The sequence below is a fragment of the Siniperca chuatsi genome, linkage group LG12 (genome assembly GCF_020085105.1).
Source record: "Siniperca chuatsi isolate FFG_IHB_CAS linkage group LG12, ASM2008510v1, whole genome shotgun sequence".
Lineage (NCBI taxonomy): Eukaryota > Metazoa > Chordata > Actinopteri > Centrarchiformes > Sinipercidae > Siniperca > Siniperca chuatsi.
The window spans coordinates 18,220,325-18,244,789 of record NC_058053.1 but is presented as its reverse complement, the minus strand read 5'-3'; the positions used below and the strand labels follow the sequence as shown (position 1 = coordinate 18,244,789).

The following is a 24,465-nucleotide window of genomic DNA, read 5'->3' as shown; positions in this document are numbered from 1 at the left end:
TTGCATATTTGTCTGCCAGTTCATTTCCCTATACCTCTATATGTGCTGGAATCCAGATGAATTTCACTATCACTTCTGCTTTTGTAATTCTAAAGATAGTTTAAAGCTATTTCCATCATAATGTCCTGTCTTGCTTCAGACTGTAAACTCTTGAAACTGGTTAATGCACTACTAGAATCTGATCCTATTAACACTTTGCCTGGTTTGCTGCTTTCTGTCCACTCAAGGGCTAAAAGAATAGCCAACATTTCCCCTGTAAATACTGAAAGGTTGTTACTAACTCTTTTATTTGACATTACATTTAAATCTGGGATTATGAATGCAACTCCAATTCTATTATTTTCTGCTTTTGATGCATCAGTGTATATTTTCCGACAAAAGACTGTGATACCAAAGTGAGATCTATTGCCGATTCTGTTCCCTTCACCAAATTTACCCTTGTGCCTGATCCATCATTTAAACACACCAGTTCCTTTTCGTCCATTAGTTCCTCTACAATTTCTCCATTTAAATCTTCTTGCTCACCACATACTGTGCTGTGTGCATTGAAGTCTCCACACCCGATGCTATTACCTCTCCACTGTTCCAGTATTGATTCTAGTTTTACCTTTTTCTAGTTTTTTGCATGGGTTATATAAGTTTACTATTCTCATACTTTCTTTCTTGCACCAACTATTATTACCTCCATGTCTTGTACTGTACTTAACCGTCTATGTTTTATACCTTCTTTAATAAATATCGCACACCCTCCACCATTTCCATTGTATCTATCTTTATGTATGGTTGTGTATCCTTTAATAATGAACTCCAGATTTGGCTTGAGCCATGTCTCCTGAATACATATGACATCTGGTTTCCTACTTAACTTATCAATGTAGCCTTTAAACTCCTGCCCATTTGCTATCAGACGTCTGGCGTTCCATTGTAGTAGTAACATTATGGTATGATATGTGAAGCAGTCTCTGAGGTCCCTTCTCCCTGACTAAGGTCATCATGTATCTTTTCCCACGATAAATCTTTCATATTTAGGAATTTTGCTGCTGCCTTTACTATGATTTAGATTTTTTCTGTCTTGGTTTTTACTTGCTCTGAGCAGTTAATGACATATGCTAAAAACAGCACTAATTTGTCCACTGACATTCCTGTGTTGTCCCTATGTATCTGTGCTGTTCCTGCATTTGTTTCAGGATGACTTTGGTTAACTCCCTCCTCTCTTCTTTCACTGTCACACATCCTCACAGCCTCTGCATGTGTTACTTTCCGTTCTGATCTTACCCTTTGAATCTCCACTGCCTGCTTCCTGACGGTGCCACCACCATATGCTGCTGTGTGGTTTCCTCCGCAGTTACAGCATTTAACCTGAACATTGCTTCCACACTCTTCATATGCATGTTCTCCTCCACATCTTCCACAGCTTTGCTTTCCTTTACATACATTGGCCGTATGACCATACCGCTGACATTTATAACATCTTATCGCAGGAGGACCATATTCTCTTACATTAAAGCTCATATAGCCTACCATCACTTTTTCAGGAAGCACCTCATCATTGAACTGTAGCAGTACTGACTCACTATCCACTTTTCCCCCGTTCCTGAAGGCCTGCAGCCGTCTAATTCCTGTGATGTATAAATAAAGGCCTACAAAAAAATCCTAAATTAAGAGCCGTTCAGGAGTCAAAAGAGTCGGCTCTTCTTTGGGAGCTGAGCCAAAAGAGCCAGCTCTCTGAAAAGAGCCGAACTTCCCATCACTAGTTTGGGAGCCGAAAGAGCTCTCTGTGTCGGAGTCTTGCTGTCATAGTTGAGTATGACAGTTATGATTAGTAACAATGAATAATTTTACTTTTGGTATGAAATTGTCTGGGCTCACATTCGTACACTACAACCCTTCCTCCTGTTATTATGCTGTAATGACCTGGCAACAGTGGTGGAAAAGGACATTTATTAGTACTGTACTTAGAGCTAAAGTTACTAGTTATTTTTCAAATTAAGTTTTTACATACAAAACACATGATCAGTTTATAAAATATAATCAATTGTTATAGATCAAACTTCCAAAAGTATATGAAATAGTTCAAATTAGCTCCACCTTTACCAACTACAACATTAAAGTACCACATTTGAACACATAAGTAATAATGATTAATTAAGATAATAGTATCTGACAGCAGCCACCTACATTATAAGTACTTTTACTTTAGATACTTCTGTACTTTGAAATTTTGAATACAGGACTTATGGAGTATTTTTTATACTGTGGCATTGCTACTTTTACTTAAGTAAATTATTTTAATACTTCTTCCAACACTGCCTGGCAACAACTCATGAATATTGATCAGGCCATACAATACCTACCAAAATGTTCCACCAATTAATTAAATAACTTATGGCTATTCTGCTGTGCTGAAACAAATTGTCCTTTTAATAAATTACTCTAGAGACAGAAAATAGCACCATACCTTCTTTACAGGACACGGTTTGACCTGTCATAGGATGAAAAGCACAGGTGTAATCAATATTATAAATTAAGGATGGCATTGCTTACTCTCATTCTTATTGTTATAGATTGAAAACAGGTGTGTCAGCTGCTATTTGTGTTATTTTTTTAACATTTTGTATATGAAAGGATTCACTGAAAAACAGAAATAATCAGATTACTTGATAATGAAAATAATTGTTAGATGCAGCCATAGTTCTTACAACATTTCAACATAATATAAAAACAAATAATTGGAAAACAATAATTGCAGATTTATTTACATTTTTTAAGAAGATAAAGATGCTACAACATTTTCAGGTGATGTGATCTAAAGTTGATAAAAACAGTTCAGCTATTTGTTGTTTTATGTATAGTATATATATATCTGTGGTTACAAGTGCACTATGGTTAACACACCAACTCCTAATCTTGTTAATTGTAGTTTATCATATGTATTCAATGCAGTGGATATTGATAGATACAGAAGAGAATAGGTTACACCATGCCTGGTCTTTTAATCAGTAGAGGTAGCAAGCTACTCACTGTATTTCATCATAAAATAATTGCTTTCAAGTTTCTAATACCTTCTCAAGCTACATCACAATCATTGTCTTTACACAGAGAAGAAAATGTCCATTAAATAACAGAACAGACCCAAGTAGTGGAAGTATATAAAAAAAAAACTTGGGTTATATTCACAGTAAGGTATAGTTTTCAAGCCTGTCCTGGGTTCAGTCTTGGTAAACAAAGGAAGCTAAGTGCACTGTCATCATTTGAGATCTGGGCCAGTAATCAAAATGAGTGCAGTTGTCCGACACTCCCATAGTCTCAAGAGGGAGCAGTGGTTTCCTCCTTTCTTTGCACTTCTGATTGGTTGTCTGCTGCCTTCTTCGGGGGGGGGTTGGACTGTGCTGTTTTGCTGGGTGATACTGGTGAGGAGGGCTGTGGCGTTTCTGTTCTATCGCTGATCACCTCCTCAGCCTCCTCCTCCCGCTGCTGTACAGAGGAGAGGTACTGCTCCAGCAGGCTGCAGTCTGCGCTGTCCACACCATCGCTACCACCAGCAAAGCCGCTACGAACAGGGCTCAGTGCTCGCACCGTCTTCACAGAGTCTGCTGTCCCACTGCTCAGGAAGCTGTCCTCCTGCGCTGCCTGCTGATCATTTGTTGACTGGAAGCCAGAGTCTGGGAAGGAGACATCGGTGCTGGGAGGGTTCGTCGTGCTGGATGCAACAGGCGTGGCAGCCTCACATAGTCCAGGAGCTGAGATCTGAGCCGGGGTGACAGGCTGACTAATGCAGGCCAGCTGCTGCTCCACAGACTGTTTCCACTGCTGCATCGACTGGAGCTACAAGGAGAACACAGGAAAAGTTTTCAATCAATGAATCACGTTGCAAAGCCATTAACAGATGATTTTAAGGTGTATCATCTCCAGAAAGCCATTTTTAGTCATGCTAGCAGCTTTAGGGATGGCAATGTCAGTCTGTTGGTCGATTACTATTAAATGGATTACCATGAAATTTTGTACAGGGATTTGTGGTCCCCAGAGGATGAATCCTAATGACTTTAGTGATCCTCTGACTTTTCCTCTAGTGCCACCATGAGGTTGACATTTGTGATTTTGAGTGAAATGTCTCAGCTATGGGATGGATTGCCATGGTACAAATTATACCTGCCAAACATCAGCATGTTAGCATTGTCATTTTGAACATAATGCCATGTTAGCATTAGCCTTTAGCGAGTACATCCTCACAGAGATGCTAGTGTGGCTGTAGACTCTTAGTCTTGTTTGGAAAAAGGAGACCACAGGAGGCGACATTATACCACACAAATACTGACTGAGTGTATGACTGAATGTGTGGTTCTGATAAATGACGACTTCGATCACTGACCTGTTTCCACAGAAACTTTACAGCTTCCTCCTGAACCAGCCTTTGTAACCTCTCTTCTTCATACTGCTGCTGCACCCTGCAAACAAATCCCATTTTTACCTATTAGTATTCTGAATCTTTGTACATATTGGCAAATATATACTTATATATCCACAACCATATGTAATAATTATTAAAGTGCAACCGTTCTTATATCATAAGTAAAATAGAAAACAAACAATGCTGATAGTCAGTTACCTGTCAAACTTTTCAGACAGGAAAAGGATGTGTTCTTGCATCCTGCGCAGGCGGATTTCACTGCGTACCTCTCTGGCCATGGGGTCACAACACCGAGTGTGCTGTCCCCTCCACCATGACTGTATTTTAACCGCTGCCCTGTCTGCTTCCGTCAAACTTGATTTCCTGGCACACATACCAACTTCTTCCTGCTTGGGGGCTTCTTTCATCTCTGCTTTACCAAAGTCAGAGAATGTTTCCAGATCATTTTGTGGTGTGCTAACTCTGACCCCCAGTGATCCAGCTGTTGTGGCTGCGCCAGAAATAACCACCTCTTCAAGACCTCTCTCTTGCTTATCTGCTGGGGGCAAATGATGTGTCTTGTTTGTGTTGTGCTTTTTGGGCTGTGCTGGTCGCTTTGGAGCCAGGGAATCAGGTTCAAATGTCTCGGTCTCGTCCTCGCTGTCAGAGTGGGTCGTTTGTGGCTCCAGGTCAGATGCGAAGGGAGAAAGGTGGACTCTGAGGACAGCATGCTGCCATTGAGTTTGTCCTCATCTGTCTGCACATCCTCCAAATAGATGTGTTCCTCTCTGAGCCTTGGGCTGCGAACTACAGGCAATGATGGGTGTGAAGAATCACAGCTCACCCAGGTGTTAAACTGCACGACTGGCTCTGTACAAAAGTAGACATACCAAACAGTTAAAATTATGAAAAAGAAAGCTATACAAACAATAAAAAACGAACGCATGATGTCCACCGGAACTGCCCCATAGAGTGACAAAACAGCCCTCTTACCTGTCTCCCGGACTGACGGAGCAGCAGCTGGTGCAAGTGCAATACTTTTCTTCGCCTCTCTGGCTCCCCCCTGTGGGACTGAATGTGAAGGACTGTGCCTCTCTACATCTAGTTGAGTTGGTCGAGGAGGGCTGGGACAGCCTCCTTGGGTCTCCTCTAACAGCTGCCTTTGGTGAAACCTGAGAGACAGAAATGTCAGTTCAAACATGGAGTCATTCAAGTAAATATTTTCCATTAAGAAGGATGCACGGCAGGGTTTTCGTGGCCATGATGTGAGTATTGGATGACAGTCTTTGGCGTCACGTTTTTTGATCATCATGTTCAGATTTATACCTCTGCTTACTGAGGATCTTCTCCAATTTGGCATCTTCTGCCGTCTCCAGGGCTGGTGAAGACGTCAAAGGGCAAACAGTGGCCAGGTATTGAACCAGCTGAACATGCTGACCTGGTCGATATGAGCGTCCTTTTCCCTGACTGTAGAGCCACTCTGCTTTGAGACTGTAATTGTGACAATTATACACAATAAATAAGACACTCCAATATTTAGATAATATTCCTGCATTAATCTTAACTAGCAAATTGTAACAGCATAGGAATGTACGCACCCTTCTTTCTGTGACACTACATAGCCATCCAGGACCTTTAGGCTCAGGCACCAACTCATGATATATGGTCGATAATCAAAACCTGGCAATGAGGGAGTCGCCATAACACAAGGGTTGCTCATGATGGACAGCTGCTCCAGGTCATGGAGAGGTGCCAGGTATGACATCTATGGAATAATCAGATGAAAGTCTGTTAATAATAAGTCTCTATATAATTTAAGTGGTCATCAGTGCTGCTGTATCAAGTAAGGGAAAAGATAATTACTTCATTAAGATCCCTTATCTCATTCTCTGCCAGGGAGAGAATGGATAAATGGGCAGGTAGGTGAGCGGGAACAGTACGAAGTGTTGTAATGCTGTTTCCATGGAGTAAAAGTGTCTGCAAAATTGACAGAAAATGAATCAAAGATACATAAAAGAAAACTGACACTATAAAATGTACATTATTAAATAGCCTTTTTTTGTTTAGGTTCGCTTTTGACCTCAGAGACTCCAGCGCTCACCTTTAATGCCATCAGTTTAGTCAGATCACCAATGGTAGAGATGTTGTTGTCAGACAGATCCAGGTGTTGAAGGGAAACACAGTTGTTGAGTTGCTCAATGACCTGTGTAAAAGAGTGCACAGTCGGTTAAACATGCAACATATCAACACATGGGTTTAAACTAATGGTTTCATCTATGCAATGACATTTTTGTAAGTATGTGAGAATCTCACCTTAATATTGTTCCCAGACAGGTTGAGCCATTCGAGATGTGGCAGATCTCTTAGCCCCTCGATGTATCCAATACTGTTATTGGGAAGATTGAGGACTCTCAGCTCTGTAAGGCGAGACACGCCCATCATTCTCACCAGACGGTTACTGGCTACAGATAGCTAAAGAGGAAAAGAAAATAGATAGAAGATATATAGGGCATTAAATCAAGAATATGTACAGTATTTAAGCACCAAGTCACTAGTGAACTTTTTAACTAGGTTAAAAGGGTTTAACTACCTGCTGAAGGCCTGGGCTCCTTTCCAGATGGTCCAGTTTCATTATGTGGTTACGGTCCAGGATGAGAGTGTGAGCGTCCTCGGAGCAGGTGAAACTAGGATCCAGCTTTTGCATACCCCGGGCCGAAAGATCCACCACAGGTTCTTGTAGGAATAAAGAAGGTGGAGATTAAACAGACTGGAAACCACAACTGTCATTTTGCTCATCACCATGGCTACATAACACACAAGATCTTAAAGCAGCTAAGCACGCATTCAGTATACACCTACAATAAAGCTGGGGGCAGACACTCCACTAATTTTATACATAAAGGGCAGTTTACTGTGATCAGGGTTATCTTGAATTAGGCTGCTTTCTTGACAGAAAACCTATGTTATAAACTTGGGCATGGAGTTTGAAGAATTAGGGCATTTACCAGACTAATGAATGATGCTACTGAGTTGCATTATGGAAATTGTAGGATACAGTGTTTTTTAAGCTTGACTCGTACAGGGACTAAATGTTAGGATATCTCGGCCTCTGCGACACTGAGTTTGTTTTAATCTGTCTCTGCAAGTCCTCCAACTTTATGAATGTGTACTACTAAATCACCTCGAGTACCCCTTTAAGAAAAGAGTAGTGGAGGAGAAAGCAATCACTTTTGTACTGTAGATAGAGCTATTTCTGGGTAATCACATCAAAATATCTGCCAAGTAACAAAAGAAAATATACTAACGTTAGTCATTTTAACTATCTTTGTGCATTGGTTTTACATAATGGTTGAAATGTTCACAGGTAATGGTTAGCTACTGCTGACGAAAGCTGACTATTAAATGAAGACTAACAAAGGCAGAGAGGAATCAATATACTGCCACATTGACTACATGCTTTGCTACGATTTGCTTCTTACAATGTACCTAGACAATTTGCAGAACATTAAAACAATAGAAGATTAGTTGGTTTTATATTTAAGTTTTGTTAAACTTTGCTATAAGACAAATTGTAAGCCTGACGCCAGAGGACTGACACAGGATGTTTTGATCTGCATTCTCTGGCACACTTGATATTAGTAACGTTAGCTAAAGGCGGTATTCTGGGGTGATACCTGCACGCTAGCTAACGTTAGCTAGCTAGTAATAAACATACTCGCAACGGCTATCGTTAAACAAAAATTACCAATCGCTGTCTGTCTGACCAAAACAACCATCAAGCCACTTACCGGCATTTGTATCAAATTGTAAATCTGATACACCCATCCTGTCGCCTCAAATAACACCCAACGTTAGCTAATAACTCTAGACTGTAGTGTGAAAGACAAGAAGGGTCTGTCGCTTGTCAAACGGCCAAACCAAAGAGGTTCTAGGAAATGTAGTTCAAACAGGCCGTCTCGCTCATTACGGAGTGGCGTTTTTGTGGCTTAAAAAGACTACAATTTTCGTCGTTCCTATCGCCAGCCAGGTTGTAGTAAAGAAATAAATAAAGAAGCTAGCCAAAAACGGCCTACAAGTGATGTTAGCTATTTTTTAATTTTTTATTTGCTTGATTCACGTCTTTAATATAGTAGTATTAAGCCAGAAAGTATTGCGTTGCCGCTCGCTGATCATGGATACGCTTGCTAGGCAACTCTCCGATTGTGACGTCATCCGTGTGCTGATCGGTCAAAGTGTAAATTTGATTAAAATATTTTTACGAAAGCAAAAAAATATATACGTGTATGTTACGCGCAAAGCATTAACAACTGTCTGAAAAATGTTCACTGTTTAGTATTTCATAAATATCGACTTGTAGTCTCCCAATTCAGTTTCCGTATCCGTCATCTTTCTTTCCGGTTTTGTGCCCTCTCGGAGCCATCATGAAGTGAGTCTACGGAATACTATCAAATGCCATCTCAACACTTAAATAAACATTCTAATGATGTTATTTACATTAAGAGTCAGTGTGTACCACTTTCTTTTAGTGATGCCTTATATTTCTCGTTTTCAGGGTCGAGTTGTGCAGTTTCAGCGGGTATAAAATATACCCCGGCCATGGCCGCCGATACGCCAGGATAGACGGAAAGGTAACATTCAACTCGACACCGGTTTCCAGCTGCTCTGACTGTAGATGTCGTATGAAGTATACTTCACCGGATTAAACCTCTTTATTCGTTGTCTTTGACGCCTAAAAAGATGTTTGTAACATAAGTTTGTGGAATAGGCCCAGTCTGCTCCATTGAATCCTATGAAACTTGCTAATGTTAGCTGCTAGCTTAAACTGATAGCGCCATAATGTAGCAACTAAACAGTAATATTTCCATTAGTACTACGCTTATTGGTGGCTCTGCGCTAGAATAATTTTTTTCACAACCTTTATAGCGCTTGGCAATGTTGACAACATCAAGTGTCACTGTTATAATTTAACGTTACTAGCTTGATATCTAAATTTTGTGAGAGGAGCAGACAGGTCTTCATGGTTCACTTCAATAATATGTTTTAAAAAATTGCATCACTTTTATTTGTGCAATACATCCAGGGAAAGCCATTAGTTATATCAATATGTAGACTTTAAATATTTGCATTTCCCAATTCTAATGGCTGTATGCAACATCACTCCCCATTTATGATATAGTTAACCATATTGCACTATGTTATTGGAGTTAATGAATTCCCTTTTAGTTATGTACTACATAGTGCCCACAATGGAACAAAAAAAGTATTGTGAAGTATTGCATGTACACTACTTTCTGATAACAATCCCACAACACAATATGTCATGTTTTGTAGATGCAAAAAGTAGTCATGCAACACAACACCTGTCAGTGATTTGCAAAATGATTATGACCTGTAAGTGTCTGAAATCTCAATGTACTGCACATTACAGAGTGAACTGGTCAGTGTCTATTATCATCATTATTATTATTATTGTTATTATTATATAGGGGTTAGTTATCCGTGATTTTTGGACACAGACTAAATATGTCATAACAAGCCATTTAATTGAGTTTCCTGTCTTCGTTAGGTGTTCCAGTTTTTGAACGCCAAGTGTGAGTCTGCCTTCCTGGCCAAGAGGAACCCAAGACAGATCAACTGGACTGTGCTGTACAGACGCAAGCACAAGAAGGGCCAGTCTGTAAGTAACGGGCTGTATGTGTATGCCTGTGTTTTATAGTAACTAGGTGTTGTCTGTGTAATTTGAAATTTACACACTGATCGGGCTTATGTCTGTATTACAGTACTGTGTGACAACGATAAAAGCAGCCAATATCGGCTTTAAAACTAGAATTTGTTGGTCCAGCTATTATTATTGTTGTTGGTGTTGTCAGGTGCAGATATTTAACATGACTTCTTTTGGCAGCATGTGCTTATTATGATTATTATTGTGGCTGTCAAAATGGCTAAACTGTTATGGTGGTTTTAATTAGTCAATTAATTAATCAATTGCATTTGTTGTAGCACTCTTAACAATGTGTAAAAGCAGTGCTAACATGCCATCACAGTGGGTAATACATAGAGAATTGGCTTTGGCTTCACAAAACCACATTGATAGATCAGTACCTGTACTTAGACTAGTAAATACAATACTCATTTACACGCATCAGTTTGGCTGCGGGTGGATGGTGTGCACGGTATAAGTCTGTGTTATGTGTTGTCGCCAGACTGTGTTTTGCAGGCTTGGCAGCAGCACTCACTCCGCACCTGCAGCCATAGAGCAACTGGAGATCATAGTACCGGCCCTTGACGTCTTTATCGACATCTCACCATTGGCCAGCCTCCAAACTCTCCTACATGCTATAATACTTATCACTTGTAATTATTATGTGCAGTCTGATTACATTACAGCTAGCACTTAGCTACAAGTATTTCAGGGATACTGCAGGACATAATTTGGTTTAAAATGTAACAGTGTTAGCATTTCTAAAAGTTAAAGTAGAGTGTATGTGAAATTCATCCACACTAACAATTCTAACTTGACAATTGGGACCACAATAACTTCCTAAGTAATCGCTGTCGTTGTAGTTTGGTTAGATAGGGAGTTACCGTAATTAATGGCTAATAAAAGTGAGAGTAAAAGCCAGCATTTAATGTTTATTTTTCAGTGAATAATCTGTTAATGCTCGCATAGATGGTAAGGTATTGGGAAAACGCGCAAACAGACTTGTTTATGATGTTTTGAGACGCTCTCTACACTCGGCTATTAAGTAATGTGGATCAGGTTGCACCCATCCAAGGATGGATTTACCTAGTTTCGGTTGCATTGGAAAAATTGTAGTTAGTTTTGGTGATTCCTGAAATATGTAGATAAAACAAAGGTTAATCACAAACTGTAAAGTTGACAGTTACAACTGTAGCTATGGAGTTGTAGACTGCAGTTCTTCGGTTTTGTGGTTTAGTTGAACATCTAAGTCTCTGTTCTTGCTTTCATCTATCGGTAGCAGCTTCACTGATTTAACAAGACCTAGTGTTTTGCATGTGACTTGAACATGATGTAAGCTACTAATTATGTAGGATGCTCTTGATCCTTCTTTGTCCTTCAATGAACAGAGGTTGGGCAATATAGTGAGATATTGCGCTACAAATAAACTCCCGTCATGATGTGTTTTTAACAGGAAGAGGTGGCAAAGAAGCGTACCCGCCGCGCAGTGAAATTCCAGAGGGCCATCACTGGGGCCTCCCTGGCTGAGATCATGGCCAAGAGGAACCAGAAGCCCGAGGTCCGCAAGGCCCAGAGGGAGCAGGCCATCAGGTAAGGACACAAACTATCCATTTATCAATTGAAGGAGACACATTATGTAGTAATTGTAGTTGGTCATCTCAGTGGTAGCAGGCCACAGCTAGCCTGGTAAAGCAAGTCTAATCTTGCAATCTGTTTTCACTATAACGTTTTATTTGGGAAAATGTCATCATAGAATCAGTTGAGTCTAGACCAATCTGATAATATGGGTTGTGGCGTTTCAAAACTTGGGAGCGTCATCAGCCACTCTTTTTTTTTAAATGGCAGATGAATAAAATTAAGAATTGTACATCTGCATAGTCGGTTTTGCCTGAATTTTTAATGTATTTATTTTTTAAGAAACAAGTGGAAAATTTTGGCGAAGTGACATTTCAACACACCTTTTCACCATCAAATAACCAGCCTTAAACCTGTTCAACAAAAAGCATTTCTGTGCCTTATTGTTGACAAAACTTGTCAACATGTTTATATAACTTTTTATTATACCAAGGTACCTATCCCTAAATATCTTTAGATTTATTAAGCCATTATAAGCAATGTTGTAAACCAATGGGCAGGACTGCTTTTATAGCTGAATACATTTTGTAAAACTCCTGCGTCAGTGTGGTGATGTACCTTGATTTGCCAGGTATTTCATTTCGTTATTAGCTGAAGATGCATTACTGTGGTTATTTTATCCATAAATAATTTGTCACAATGTAAGATTACATGATAGCACAAAGATGACAGAGGATTTTGTCCCCGTCGCCCACTCCTATTTGTTCAGTTTGGCTGATTGTTTCTCTCTTTATTCTCTCAGAGCTGCCAAGGAGGCCAAGAAGGCAAAGCAGGCAGCCAAGAAGCCAGCTGCGACAAGTGCAAAGGTAAGATCTCAGGTCGTGCAGAAGTAGTAGTGTTTAGTTAATTTCCTTCGCCAATATAAAATCTGGGATGCTATGTTGTATACATGTTATGAATATTATAGTTGAGTACTATTTATGCCATTTGGCAAAAAAATACAAGTTTAACCCTGATTTCAAAAGACTAAACCATAAACGCTAACCTTTTAACTTATTAAGTAACTTCATTCTCAGTTTTAAATTGTAGAATATGTTGATTTGGGGCAGGATACTGAATTTAATGTATTTCTCCTGCTGCAGGCCTCTACCAAGACTGCCCAGAAACCCAAGATCGCCAAGCCCATGAAGATCAGCGCACCCCGCGTCGGTGGAAAACGCTAAACCTGACTCATTGTTTATGGTTGTTAATAAAATTTTGTGGTTAACCATCATTTGTGTGACTTGTAATTTGACAATGTTGCAGCATGAAAACTTTGCCAATATATCTAATCTTTCAACAATGTGTCAACCTGCTTTTTTTTTAAAGTGGGTTTTATTACAAGAGTGACCCTTTTTTATAGAGTTTGGTGCGCTATAACACAGCTGCGTAAAGAATTTGTCAGTTTACAAACAGGATTTGGTGTAGAAACATGGTTCAGAGTCTTAAGAGCAGTAATACATTATTTGACTAAAAGATGGATCGTCAGTCCAATCACCAGGTTACTATATCAGTCATTTAAATTGACTGAAGCTTTTATATGCAAAAATGACTATAAATTTGAAGCCATGAGTTGAACAAATCGAGGCTGAGATTGATGTGGTGCGTTTTTGGTACCTGAGTATGAAACTTGTCACCATTTGTTCAGCTGGTGGATGTTAGAAATGGGGATTTGTTTCTCTGTAGTGCAGCAGAGGGAGATGGAGTGTCAGGTTGTCCTCTATCTCCTGACAAAGTGAGATTTATTGTGTTTACTAGAAACAGTGGCTCACATCAATTATGTAGCCATAACAGATGTGAAAATAAAGCTATCAAAAGCCTCCTGCATTAACTTTACTGTCCCAAAAGTCATGTTAAACTCACACCTGAACAGCGGTGGAATGTAACTGAGTAGATTTACAGTACTGTACTTGAGTACAAATTCCAGGTACTTGTACTTTACTTGAGTATTTCCATTTTATGCAACTTTGTACTTCTACTCCGCTACATCTCAGAGGCAAATATTGTATTTTCTACTCCGCTACAATTGTCTGATAGCTTTAGTTACTAGCTACCTTTCAGATTACAATGTTTCATACCCTTCCTGTCCAGTGAAAATCATGTATCTCCAAATCTGGTGATTCTGAATGTTTCTAATAAACTGAAGGATGAAGTGTTTCCTTTATGGGTTGAGAAAATTCTTCTACATCTTAAGATAAATAAACTATTTAGCTAAACTATTTAATCCCCCTCGGATTAGCTGGAAAATGCATCGTCACAAATCTGAAAAGGCTGTTTTTCTGAGCTCATGAAAAGTAGAGTTTTAGAGATACGTAGTTCTCACAGGACAGCGACGCTACAAACGTGATGATTTTATAGACCATGATGCACTGCTGTAGATTAAACTATCCAACAGTATATAAAGTAGTTCAAATTAGCTTAACCTTCAACATCTACAGCAGTAAAATGCAACAGACACATTAATGCAGCAGTAATATTAATCCAGAAACATCATAATAGTAAAACACTGACAGGGAACATTTTACTGCACAATGAGTACTTTTACTTTTAATACTCTCTGTAAATTTAGCAGATAATACTTACATACTTTTACTAGAGTAGGAGGAGTATTTTCAGTTTGTTATTGCTGTTATTTACTTAAGTAAATACTTCTTCCACCACTGCACCTTCAGCACTTTTAGCACCCAACCTAATATCTTCTAGGGCTGCATCTAATGAGTATTTTCATTGTTGATGAATCTGCTGCTTATTTTCTTACTTAAATGTTTAGTCTATAAAAGCCTAAAACCCAAATATTCAGTTTACTATCAGATAAAGACAAAGAAGAGCAGAAAATCTTCACAATTGAGGTACTAGAGCAAAGTGATGTTTGGCATTTTTTCCTGAAGAATGACAAACGATGATTAGTTTATCAAAGTAGTTAGCGATTCAGTTTCTGACAATTGATTAAAGGGGCAGTCTGATAAAGTTATCCTCAGATATCCTCATTTTAGTCCTGTGTCTGGGTCAAGCTCCAAACGTGCTGGATCCTACGATTTCCATTTCGCAACTCAATCATTTTAGTTAGACCCTCGATTCCTGTCAACACAGACTTTCTATTTAAAAAAATTGACATCAGTTTGAATAGTACTAACCCTAACAATCTTTAGCTTCAGTCACTTTGTATTTGTAAACTCTGAGATGTCCATACTTATAGGTGTTAAACAGGATTTATTAGCATTACATAGCCACAGAGCCAAAATGATCAACCTTCAAAGTGCCATTTGTTCAAACAGTCAAGAAATATTTAAAAGTGATGAGATTACTGATTATTACAGATTATTGCTAAAATAGCCAGGGGATTAAATAGCGGGAACATGTCTAAGAAAGTGCCATTCTTACACAGACAAAATATTAAACACCTTTCCACAAACAAAGAGGCATTCAGCAGCAAGAGTTTGATAATAAAGAGCCGTTAGCACGTCAGTACCAGTGTTTGCTAGTTGACTCTGTAGTAACAATCAATAAAAAGCTGTACAGGTTAACTATGTGGCATTTGTGTAAGGACGCCTGATAAAGAATCAGAAAATAACAGCATCTTTCTATACAGTTTTGACTACGAGAGAATTTTTTTAATCAAATGATTCATAAATTATGATTTGTTCTGACACACATTTAAAGACTTAAAGCCATTAAGATGGAAGGAATCATTACATGGTGATCAATAATGATTTAATAATCACTAAGGTACAGATGCAGTGACTGCAACCAAATTATAAATAAGTAAATTAAAAGATAAATGTTATGATATCTTTTTTAATTTCATTTGGAGACATTCCTTAAACCACATTCAACACATATCCAAGAGTTACATTTTTTGGGAAATTATTGCATGAGGTACTGATTGCTACACCTGAATAACTGATGGAAAAAAAAGCAAAACTTCCCAACTAGTGCACGAGATAGAGAGCATGAAGTTAAATTTAAAAAATGTACAATCATACTACTTGTTGAACAAGTAGTACTTGTGCGTTGATGACCACCATTCTTGAGTGTGTGTTGACTACAGTTAAAAAAGGCTCTCTTTCTTTCTTTTTTTTTTTTTTTTTTTTTTTTAAACACCCTGAGGAAATTTGAAACTTAAGGAAAAGTGCACATTTCCAACAGGGACAACAGGCTTAATGTGGTAGAATAATGGTTATGGCATGGATGTTATGGAGACAGCGTGGGACGATGTAGAGATGATGAGAAGGGGCAGGTTTGAGCCCAGTGCGAAGTCTCCTTTTCTGTCCACTGAAGCAAGTGGAGCGTTGGCAACAGAAAAGCACTCAGGTCTCCGCAGCCTCTTTAGCCTGCGCCTTCATATCCTGCTTGTGCCTATTAGAGAAGAAAAAAATAACATATTATTAAGACTATAATTTGAACATGTATTTTATTTGCCGTCTGTTTCATGTGCTGTCTGATTACAATGATTAAAGAAACACACGTGAGCCTGAACATTTGAATAATTTCTGCTTATTATTTATTTGAATAACCTTTTTAATAAATAATAATAATAATTCTATTTATTTTGTTTGATTTTGTTACCAAAATCTTTCTGAACACTGTTCTTTTATAGTATAGCCATCACAATCCAGGTGAGAGAAAATTCTTCATCGCATTACTTATTATAATTGATCATTAAAATGGTTCTAACGGAGATAATAAGGCCAGGTAACTCATTGGTCAGTTATACTGTAAATTAACCACCAAACACACAAACCTCCAGATCCTGTAGAGCTGGGAGGCTCCCGCGCTGCCGACAAAGAAGTTGACACAAAACAGGTTCCAGTTCTTCGGGATTATGACCAACGAGTATCTGGACCAGATCAGGCCTGGAGGAGAAGGAGTTAAGGTTAAGCACACTAATGGTAAACCAGCTGTTGCTCATGAGAACAGAGTCTATGTTTTGGCAAAAGAATAACAGATAAGATTTGTTTGAAGAAACATATTGCAAAAGCAGATACATCAGGCAACCTTTAGCACAGATTGGTCAAATTCTCTCTGAACACTGGACTGATACATTTTGAAATGCACATCAAGAATTTAAGGCAGAGATTTAAAAAAATAAAATAAAATAATAATAATAATCATTTTTAAGTACAGGACAGATAACTCAAACATTTTCTGGTACCAGCTACATTTTCCTGGATCACATCTCTATTTTAAAATAAACGCATGTTGCAAACTGAGACATTAGGCCATCAGAGGCTTGATGTTAAAGTCTCCATTTGGAGTTCATATTAAAATCTATTTAATCTTTAATCTTACCTGTGGCTGTCAGCACTGCAGACTGGGAGATACTGAGTTTGTCTGCTGGTCGAGTCATATCCGCCAGACCAGCTGCAACCAGGCCCTGTAGAGGTGAGAGGACCATGTTTTCTGTGCTCCATCAAACCTGGTGTGGATTTTTTTTAAACTGTATTTACTGTAAGTTAAGAGATCAATTTGAATCGATAAGACTAATAATTACACCATGGTGACAGGTTAAGTCCTTTATGTGTACAGAAATGGTTCCCAACCTTGGCGTTGGCACCCCAAAGGGGTTGGCGTGATGATTAACAGCACAGGAAAGCAGAAAAACACATTTCTTTTCTTACTTTTCACTTGGAATTACTGAATATTTTTACATCTTCAGGCCCCTAAAAAAGTATTCAAATAACACAAAGTGCATCATTGATTAACTGCCCGCCATAAGCAACATGTGACGAGGGGGGTTGCATGTAGACAAAGCTTTGTTTTAAGGGGTCACCAGCCAAAAAGGTTTGGAACCACTGGACTAACGTACACTTGCATAAATGATACCGGTTAAACTGTGTGAAAATGCACTTACCCATTTAAACATCGGGGCCCAGAAGAAAACTGTTTTTGGACCTAGAATAAAAACAGAAGAAAATGGAAACATGACATTTGGCAGTTGTGTTCTAACACTGGATTTCACTTTATTTGGTTTAAATTCACAATTTTTAAGTTTTCTGTCTGAGGTAATTAAACTGCCTGCTGGGATTTTCTAATGGGTGTAAATATGAAACCAAACTCCATACGGTGAAGTCTGAGTATCTGTGTAACAGATGAGGAAACATAAAAAGCTGCTGGCCTGGAATCTACTGTCCGCATATAAGACTATTTTTCCAATACTGATGCAAATGTTTGCAAAAATCACAAGTAAAATCATCAAACTGATCATATTAAAACTCTTCAAACAAAAACTTCAATAACTCATTTAGCTAGTTTTTAGTTAAGAAAATGTCATCATGGGCATTTTTATAAAAAATTTTTTTACATTTTATAAACAAAACATTAAATCAATTAATAAAATAATCGTCGGATTACTTGATTATGAAAATAATAGTCAGTCGCAACCCTGCACAAGTTAATAAAATACCACATGGCACATCATGTTGGTAAGGCGTGGCTCAAGGTTGTATTGAGATTGAGATTTGTTTTTTTCTTTGTTTTTTTTAAATGCCGATACCTTTGAACTCTTAATGCATTATTGGCTTCAGGACAACAAAATGCTGCAAAGCAATAACAGAAAATATATCATTGGGGGGGATACCATACCACTGAGCATCAATAAACGTGCCCAGCCCTTGAAAAATATGAAATGTTGTAGTTCAAGTATGTTATACCAGTTGAGTACATAATATGGTTTGACTCATTGCGGTTTTCTACCTAAGATAGTTAATCTTCCTACCAGGCAGGCATACTAAAACCAGACAGCCACACAGATACTTTGACACCTCAGTGCGTCCGAGCCACTGGGAGAAGACACACATAAACTTATGCACAGGGCAGAAAAATGCGCAGGACCACAAAAACGTTGCTGATCTGGAATCAGCTTTCTTCACATTCCCGCCCAACGCTGTAGGCTAAACAAAAACTGGGACTTCAGTCACTGCAAATCATGGTTGAGGGAGTTGGCTTTTGTCGCCGCCCCTTCATACCTGGTCAGAAAGTTGTCCTTAACAACCAGAGCTCCAGTACCCTTACACAGACAAAACAAAGACCAGACTGTCCCCAGTGACGCCAGTGACTCCTTAATCTCAGTACCCTCTAGTTAATATCAGTGTCAAAGAGAGCTGAATTGTACTTACTGATCAGGAGAAACACATTCAGTTTATTAGGTACTACAGTCGAATGCAATAAATTCAACCTTCATGAAGGTTATAATGTTCAGTTTTTGTTTAGGCTGTTTTAGAGAAATGTCACACATCATTCTGGAGGCTGTCGTTTGTGGTGCTGCTGAATTGTATCATATTATAGTGGGAGGTGTTTCTACTATATTTAGTCTGCCTTTATTTACAGAAAGTGGGTTGACAAAATATACCTTCATGAGAGTAAGATTTATTGCAGGGCTGTTGTATTACACTGCATTAGTCTGAGCTAGGTGTACCCAATAAACTGGCAACATTGTGTCACAAGATTTAGACAAATGAAGAATGCTATGAATTATGATTAGAGCGAGATGAGTCGAATAAGACTCATAAAATTATTCTGCTATAATTTTGATAATCGATTACTCCTGATTAGTCATTTGAGCAAGCAAAAATGTCAAATGTGACGATTTGCTGCTTTTCTCTGTTTTATATAATTTTTAATAGAATATGTTTGAGTTTTGGACTGTTGGTCGGACAAAACAAGACATTTTTAAGACGTCACCTTAGGCTTTCAGTACTTTTGATAATACTTTTTCACTTTTTTTGGGACACAGACTGAACAATAAAGTAAAAAAATAATAAGCAGATAATCAATATGCTTCTGTATGATTTTCAACATCATACTGTACATATGCCCGTTTGGAAAAACTTTCCTGTGACTGAAAATATGTCCTATCCCTGCAGCGGTCATTGTCCATTTTCTGGGTGTTTATATTTTATTTGCACAACTTTATAAGATGACAATAACATGAGAATCGTGCTGGTTAAGGAGTAAATTTAGATTTGTTCGTTTTTTTAATGGCAATACCTTTGAACTCCTCTCAAACCCAGAACTTAAAACTACAATAAACTTCTTGGCTTTAGGACAGAGCTACAAACTTTCCCTGTCATAAACTCAGCTCTTCTCCACAGACTGAGCTGCTTAGCAGGTGTTAACCCAGCAGATTATGGTCTCCCAAAGCAACACGGACACATTAAAACATACAGCTCAGACATCAAGAATAGACAGGAGCAGCTGTCCTGTTTTATCCTCTACAGGTTAGTGCATCCACATCACTTCCACCACGTATAACAGCTGGACAGAGCCCACATCAGTCCCCCGCCAACAACCAAACAGAGACACCACAAACACAGACCCAGCCTGCTAATCAGGAAGCTGGATAATAAACTCTACATTACCTGCCGGGTGGTTGTATAGAGGTCTCAGTTTCGCCGGCAGCATATGCTCGATCCTGTCCAAAATCCTGTGGTAGGACACTCTCAACGCAGCCATGATTGTAGATGTTCTGATGGAAATGAAGACACTGAACGTCACTCGAAGATAGCTCGCTAAATGTTTAGCTAGCTAAGGACCTTTCTTAAAAGCCACAGGATTTAAACCGTTTAACTTCGCCTGTTTGCACGATGTTGTCAAATGAAAAATGATAGGTCGGTTAAACGATAGGAGAAGATGCTGCTGTCCTACTGTCGACCTTCCCTTGGCACCACTATGACCATGCTAGCGCTGCTAGCTTCTCAGTAGCTTCTGTCTGACCGACACGACGAGGTGACTTTCCGTACGATGCAACCTACCGCGTGAGGGGCGGGGTTGCAGGATTCCTCTATCCTCATTGGCCCGCCTTGTCAGGACGCCGATATGATTGGTTTAGATAGGATTATTACTTTTTTTGCCCGGCGTATGTCAACTGGGTGGAGATAAATCATCTGTTTGACAACAAATTTTACTAAAACAATGTATTCAGATTTTATGTGTGATCTTTATTAACAATATAAACACATTCAATTAAATTAAATTAAATTTTATTTACATAGCGCCAATTCATAACAGAAGTTATCTAATTGCGCTTTTCCTATAGAGCAGGTCTAGACCGTACTCTTTATAATATCAATTACAGAGACCCAACAAAGTTTGAATGTAAAGATCCAAAAATTTGATTTGATTGAATTTAGTTGGAAATGTTATGATTTTAATGGCAACATTTTTATTCACAAAAGAATAGCCTACCCATGTTTAATGTATTCCTTTTGTCATTATAAACTGTCAATAAAATGTTATAATTGCCTTTTTCTCTGTTACTGTTTTTGGTTTTCTGTACTTGGTTTGGATGTACCCTCCTTTTAAATTGTTTAACACTTTTGTTATGGAAAATGGGATTTCATTTTAATCAATAGAGTTCTGAATCAAAAACACATATTTTTCCTCTTACCTGTAGTGCTATTTATCCATATGGACTGTTTTGGTGTGAGTTGCCGAGTTTTGGAGATATCAGCCGTAGAGATGTCTGCACCAAACGAGAGAAAACGTACCGCAAAGATCGTTTCACACGTAACTGAGGAAACATGTTGTTCAACCCGGAAACCAAAGCAAAACAGTGCACAAGGTTTTCAGACTGAACATGCCCCTGATCTTGCAGCCCTGTCATGTAGAGGAGCCCTGTAAAAAAGTTTCATAACAGGGGCCCTAACAGGTTAATAACAGTCTTTGAGAACTCTGTAAAAGTCAACATAACAGCAGTGCATGTTGTCAAAGGACCTTCCTGGTGTTCTTCAAACTTCAAATAAAATGTTGGCTTACATCTGTACAAAGCTTGATTACCAACACAAGCGGGCAACTGCTAGACCCAACATGACTGTGCTCCGGTCATGTCCCAAGCCATCTACTAAACAGAGCTTTCTTTGCACCTTCTGCAAAGTCAGAACCATCCAGTGTAAATGCAGCAATGATCAGTGATTGCCAGCAAATTTGATTTATGACGATTGATTGATATTAAAGACAAGATATGAGATTCCAGAGCTAACGTACTAGATAGACGTGATTAAATTAGTGTGAATGCTGATTCAGCATTATTTTGGAGATATGCACCACTAAAGGACAACATCAACTGACATGACAAAGACCTTAATAAGATGGGTCCTGCTTTATTACCTGAACATAAGGGCCTGTCCCGAAGACGGTTCTTGTGTCAAAATCTAGTTTTTAGACCTTCGTAAGTTCAGTTTTGTTCTTATATGTTGCACATTCTGAAATCAAATTATCACACTGCCAATCTGGGGTCAGGTATCAGAATCAGAATCAGAAATACTTTATTGATCCCCGAAGAGAAACTCTTTGTTACAGCAGCTCGCCTTTAAGTCAGTGTACACAGGAGAAAGTACTAGCAAAAAAATAATAATAATGATAATACAATACACTATAAAAACTATAAAAACAGGCCAGAAAATAAATTAAATACCAAGTGGGTATAAGTATAGAATAAAATAAGTGTGAAGTACCAAGTGGGTTTACAGGTATAATAATGCAATGTAATAATATAAGTAATAAGTAGTATTGCAACAGCAGTAATGGAGGTATGAATAATAAATAGGACAAAGCTAAATATTGCACATGAGTATTACACAGATATTGCACAATTATTCAAGTATTGCAGAGATGTAATGATCAATGTCCAGTTTAATGACTTAGGGTCATACAGACTGACACTCAGAGGGAGGAGTTAAAGAGTTTGATGGCCACAGGCAGGAATGACTTCCTGTGGCGCTCTGTGGTGCTTTTTGGGGAGATGAGTCTTCCGCTGAAGGTGCTCCTTTGCTTGACCAGCACGTCATGGAGTGGGTGGGAGACACTGTCCAAGATGGCGTGTAGTTTGGCCAGCATCCTCCTCTCTGACACCACCGCCAGAGAGTCCAGCTCCACCCCCACAATGTCACTGGCCTTACGGATCAGTTTGTTGAGTCTGTTGGCGTCCGCTACCCTCAGCCTGCTGCCCCAGCATGCAACAGCATACAGGATAGCACTGGCCACCACAGACTCATAAAACATCCTCAGCATTGTCCGGCAGATGTTGAAGGACCTCAGCCTCCTCAGAAAATAGAGGCGGCTCTGGCCCTTCCTGTAAACAGCCTGAGTGTTCTTAGCCCAGTCCAGTTTATTGTCCATGTGTACTCCCAGGTACTTGTAGGTAGTGTTCAAATATTTAAAAACTGCACAGAGAGTAGAACAAACGGGGGTCAATGGGGGCTCAGCAGCAAATTTTTGCCCCGGGGCAAGTTAATCCGGCCATGCATCTGTGACGAGATGTAATCATCAAAGCAAATGTGTCACAAACAGTGATTAAAAGAGAGGGAAAACTGGGGCTGCTATGGATAATTATGGCAATAAAATCTAAGCAAAGGTTTCCTGCATGACACACACAGATTGTTTCGAGCTTACAGTACATACTATGGGTAAATTAACTAGATCTTTATCAGTCCCATCAAATTAGGCTGGTAGAGATTCACAACATCACAAAACTCAAACAATCACACCTGTGTTTTTGCATTTTTATCAGTTGCCACAAATTGCGCATTTTTATTATTTACTATTTTACTATTAAAAAATACACATATTTTCAGATTTTTTTAAACTTGTTTTTCTGACCATTTAGCTAAAATTGTGCCCCTCAGTGAACTTCATCGTGTTAACAGGATTTGTGACAGATGATGAAGATTATGTTAAACATCCTGGTGAAATGATGGGACGTTTTAAGTCTACAGCTTATATTCACAAGCTTGTTTGAAACAAAAGATACATCAAAAATACAGAGACCCAAAGCAAAAACTATGAAAATTATCTGTTAATTGTCCCCTCACTTATAAACTGGAGTGATTATAGTCAATAATCATACAACTTCTGCAAATTCTAAAAGCTCTTTTCTAAAGATCTTAAACATAGATTGGTACATGCAGATTGCTGCCTCAAGAGCAAACATACTGTATGTTCCCTGATTGACCTGGTAGTTTTTCATGTCATCAGTCTGATAAAGGCGTTGAAACCTTTTCTATTCCACATCCAAGCATCTGAAAGAAAAACTAAATCAAAGCTCAGCCCGCCCCGGCAGCTGTTTGGCTTCTTACAGCGAGCGTTCCTGTCCTCTCCGTCAAATCACGTGGTTTATCGCGTTGTTTGGACTCAGCTGTCCGCTGTCTGCCAGAAGAAATAAACCAGGCTAGGCTAGCAGGATAGATAGTTAGCAGCGCCGAGAGCAAGGTACAGTCCATATAAACTCAGGAGGACAGCGGAGACAGGACAGGAGCGAGTCTTTCACCTCCGGCAATGCAAACGTTGAGTGTCGCAGCTAGCTAACGTTAACGGTAGCGCTGTCCCGACACACAGGGACTCATCTCGATGGCAAACCTGAAGCGACGATAAATAAAGCGACGATAAATAAAAGGCGACATCAACAGGAACGGGTTAGCTTAGTTTCAATGTTATTGTTAATTAAAAACCACATATGGTCACAATGTCCTGCTCTGGCAACCTGGTTTGGGATGTAAATAAACGCTTAATTGGATACAACGAGCCTAACACCATCAGGACCAACTACCTAGGTAAGAACAAAACAAGCCTCTCTAATGCGGCGAAAACATGTACTATTTTAACATTGTCTCTGGCAGGTAACTCAGGTCATCCGCTCAATCAGATGAACTGACAGCTAGACCCAACATGACTGTGCCCAAATCTCTCCATTATCTACTTGATAACAGAGAGCTGCTAAGTTACTCCTTCTGCAAAGTCCAGTGTAAATACAGCACTTACCGCCTGTGCA

General features: G+C 39.0%; 4 protein-coding genes and 1 non-coding gene across 9 annotated transcripts in view; 3 read left to right on the top strand and 2 right to left on the bottom strand.

Annotated features, from left to right (window-relative positions):
• Positions 1–2,729: 2,729 nt before the first annotated feature.
• Positions 2,730–8,599, bottom strand: cep97 (centrosomal protein 97). Its single transcript, XM_044216408.1, is given in 12 exon segments — positions 2,730–3,825; positions 4,370–4,445; positions 4,607–5,093; positions 5,096–5,257; positions 5,381–5,559; positions 5,714–5,878; positions 5,986–6,152; positions 6,251–6,364; positions 6,489–6,590; positions 6,701–6,859; positions 6,978–7,120; positions 8,176–8,599. Coding segments are annotated over 12 exon segments (2,310 nt in total). The 5' UTR covers positions 8,213–8,599; the 3' UTR covers positions 2,730–3,306.
• A 134-nt stretch (positions 8,600–8,733) lies between these two features.
• rpl24 (ribosomal protein L24) lies at positions 8,734–12,936 on the top strand. Its single transcript, XM_044216409.1, has 6 exons — positions 8,734–8,813; positions 8,940–9,015; positions 9,954–10,064; positions 11,542–11,678; positions 12,466–12,529; positions 12,806–12,936. Exons 1-6 carry the CDS (start codon positions 8,809–8,811, stop codon positions 12,884–12,886), a joined length of 474 nt encoding a protein of 157 aa, XP_044072344.1. The 5' UTR covers positions 8,734–8,808; the 3' UTR covers positions 12,887–12,936.
• LOC122886197 lies at positions 10,544–10,724 on the top strand. The gene has a single exon (XR_006380305.1). It is a non-coding gene; the product is annotated as a small nucleolar RNA SNORA23 (small nucleolar RNA).
• A 1,956-nt stretch (positions 12,937–14,892) lies between the features above and the next one.
• On the bottom strand, positions 14,893–20,442 carry mpc2b (mitochondrial pyruvate carrier 2b). Its single transcript, XM_044216407.1, has 5 exons — positions 20,060–20,442; positions 17,554–17,594; positions 16,992–17,076; positions 16,444–16,555; positions 14,893–16,058 (listed from the first exon to the last, which is right to left on the bottom strand). Exons 1-5 carry the CDS (start codon positions 20,151–20,153, stop codon positions 16,010–16,012), a joined length of 381 nt encoding a protein of 126 aa, XP_044072342.1. The 5' UTR covers positions 20,154–20,442; the 3' UTR covers positions 14,893–16,009.
• A 3,354-nt stretch (positions 20,443–23,796) lies between these two features.
• dcaf6 (ddb1 and cul4 associated factor 6) overlaps positions 23,797–24,465 on the top strand; it is a 28,223-nt gene continuing 27,554 nt past the window's right edge. For 3 of the 5 annotated variants that reach the window (XM_044216403.1, XM_044216401.1, XM_044216400.1), the window contains exon 1: positions 23,799–24,247. In XM_044216403.1, the coding sequence (XP_044072338.1) occupies positions 24,151–24,247 (97 nt within the window). In that variant the 5' untranslated portion in view covers positions 23,799–24,150. Of the gene's footprint in view, positions 24,248–24,465 lie in introns of all 5 variants that reach the window. The other 2 variants (XM_044216399.1, XM_044216402.1) reach the window with 2 other exon arrangements.

Excerpts from the sequence above, each read along its gene's own strand:
- rpl24 (XM_044216409.1), top strand. Across the intron at positions 10,065-11,541 it reads AGCACAAGAAGGGCCAGTCT|GAAGAGGTGGCAAAGAAGCG; the intron begins GTAAGTAACGGG and ends TGTTTTTAACAG. Across the intron at positions 12,530-12,805 it reads CAGCTGCGACAAGTGCAAAG|GCCTCTACCAAGACTGCCCA; the intron begins GTAAGATCTCAG and ends CTCCTGCTGCAG.
- mpc2b (XM_044216407.1), bottom strand. The coding sequence starts at position 20,153 with ATGGCTGCGTTGAGAGTGTCCTACCACAGGATTTTGGACAGGATCGAG. Across the intron at positions 17,077-17,553 it reads GGGCCCCGATGTTTAAATGG|GGCCTGGTTGCAGCTGGTCT; the intron begins GTAAGTGCATTT and ends TCACCTCTACAG. Across the intron at positions 16,556-16,991 it reads TGCAGTGCTGACAGCCACAG|GCCTGATCTGGTCCAGATAC; the intron begins GTAAGATTAAAG and ends CTTCTCCTCCAG.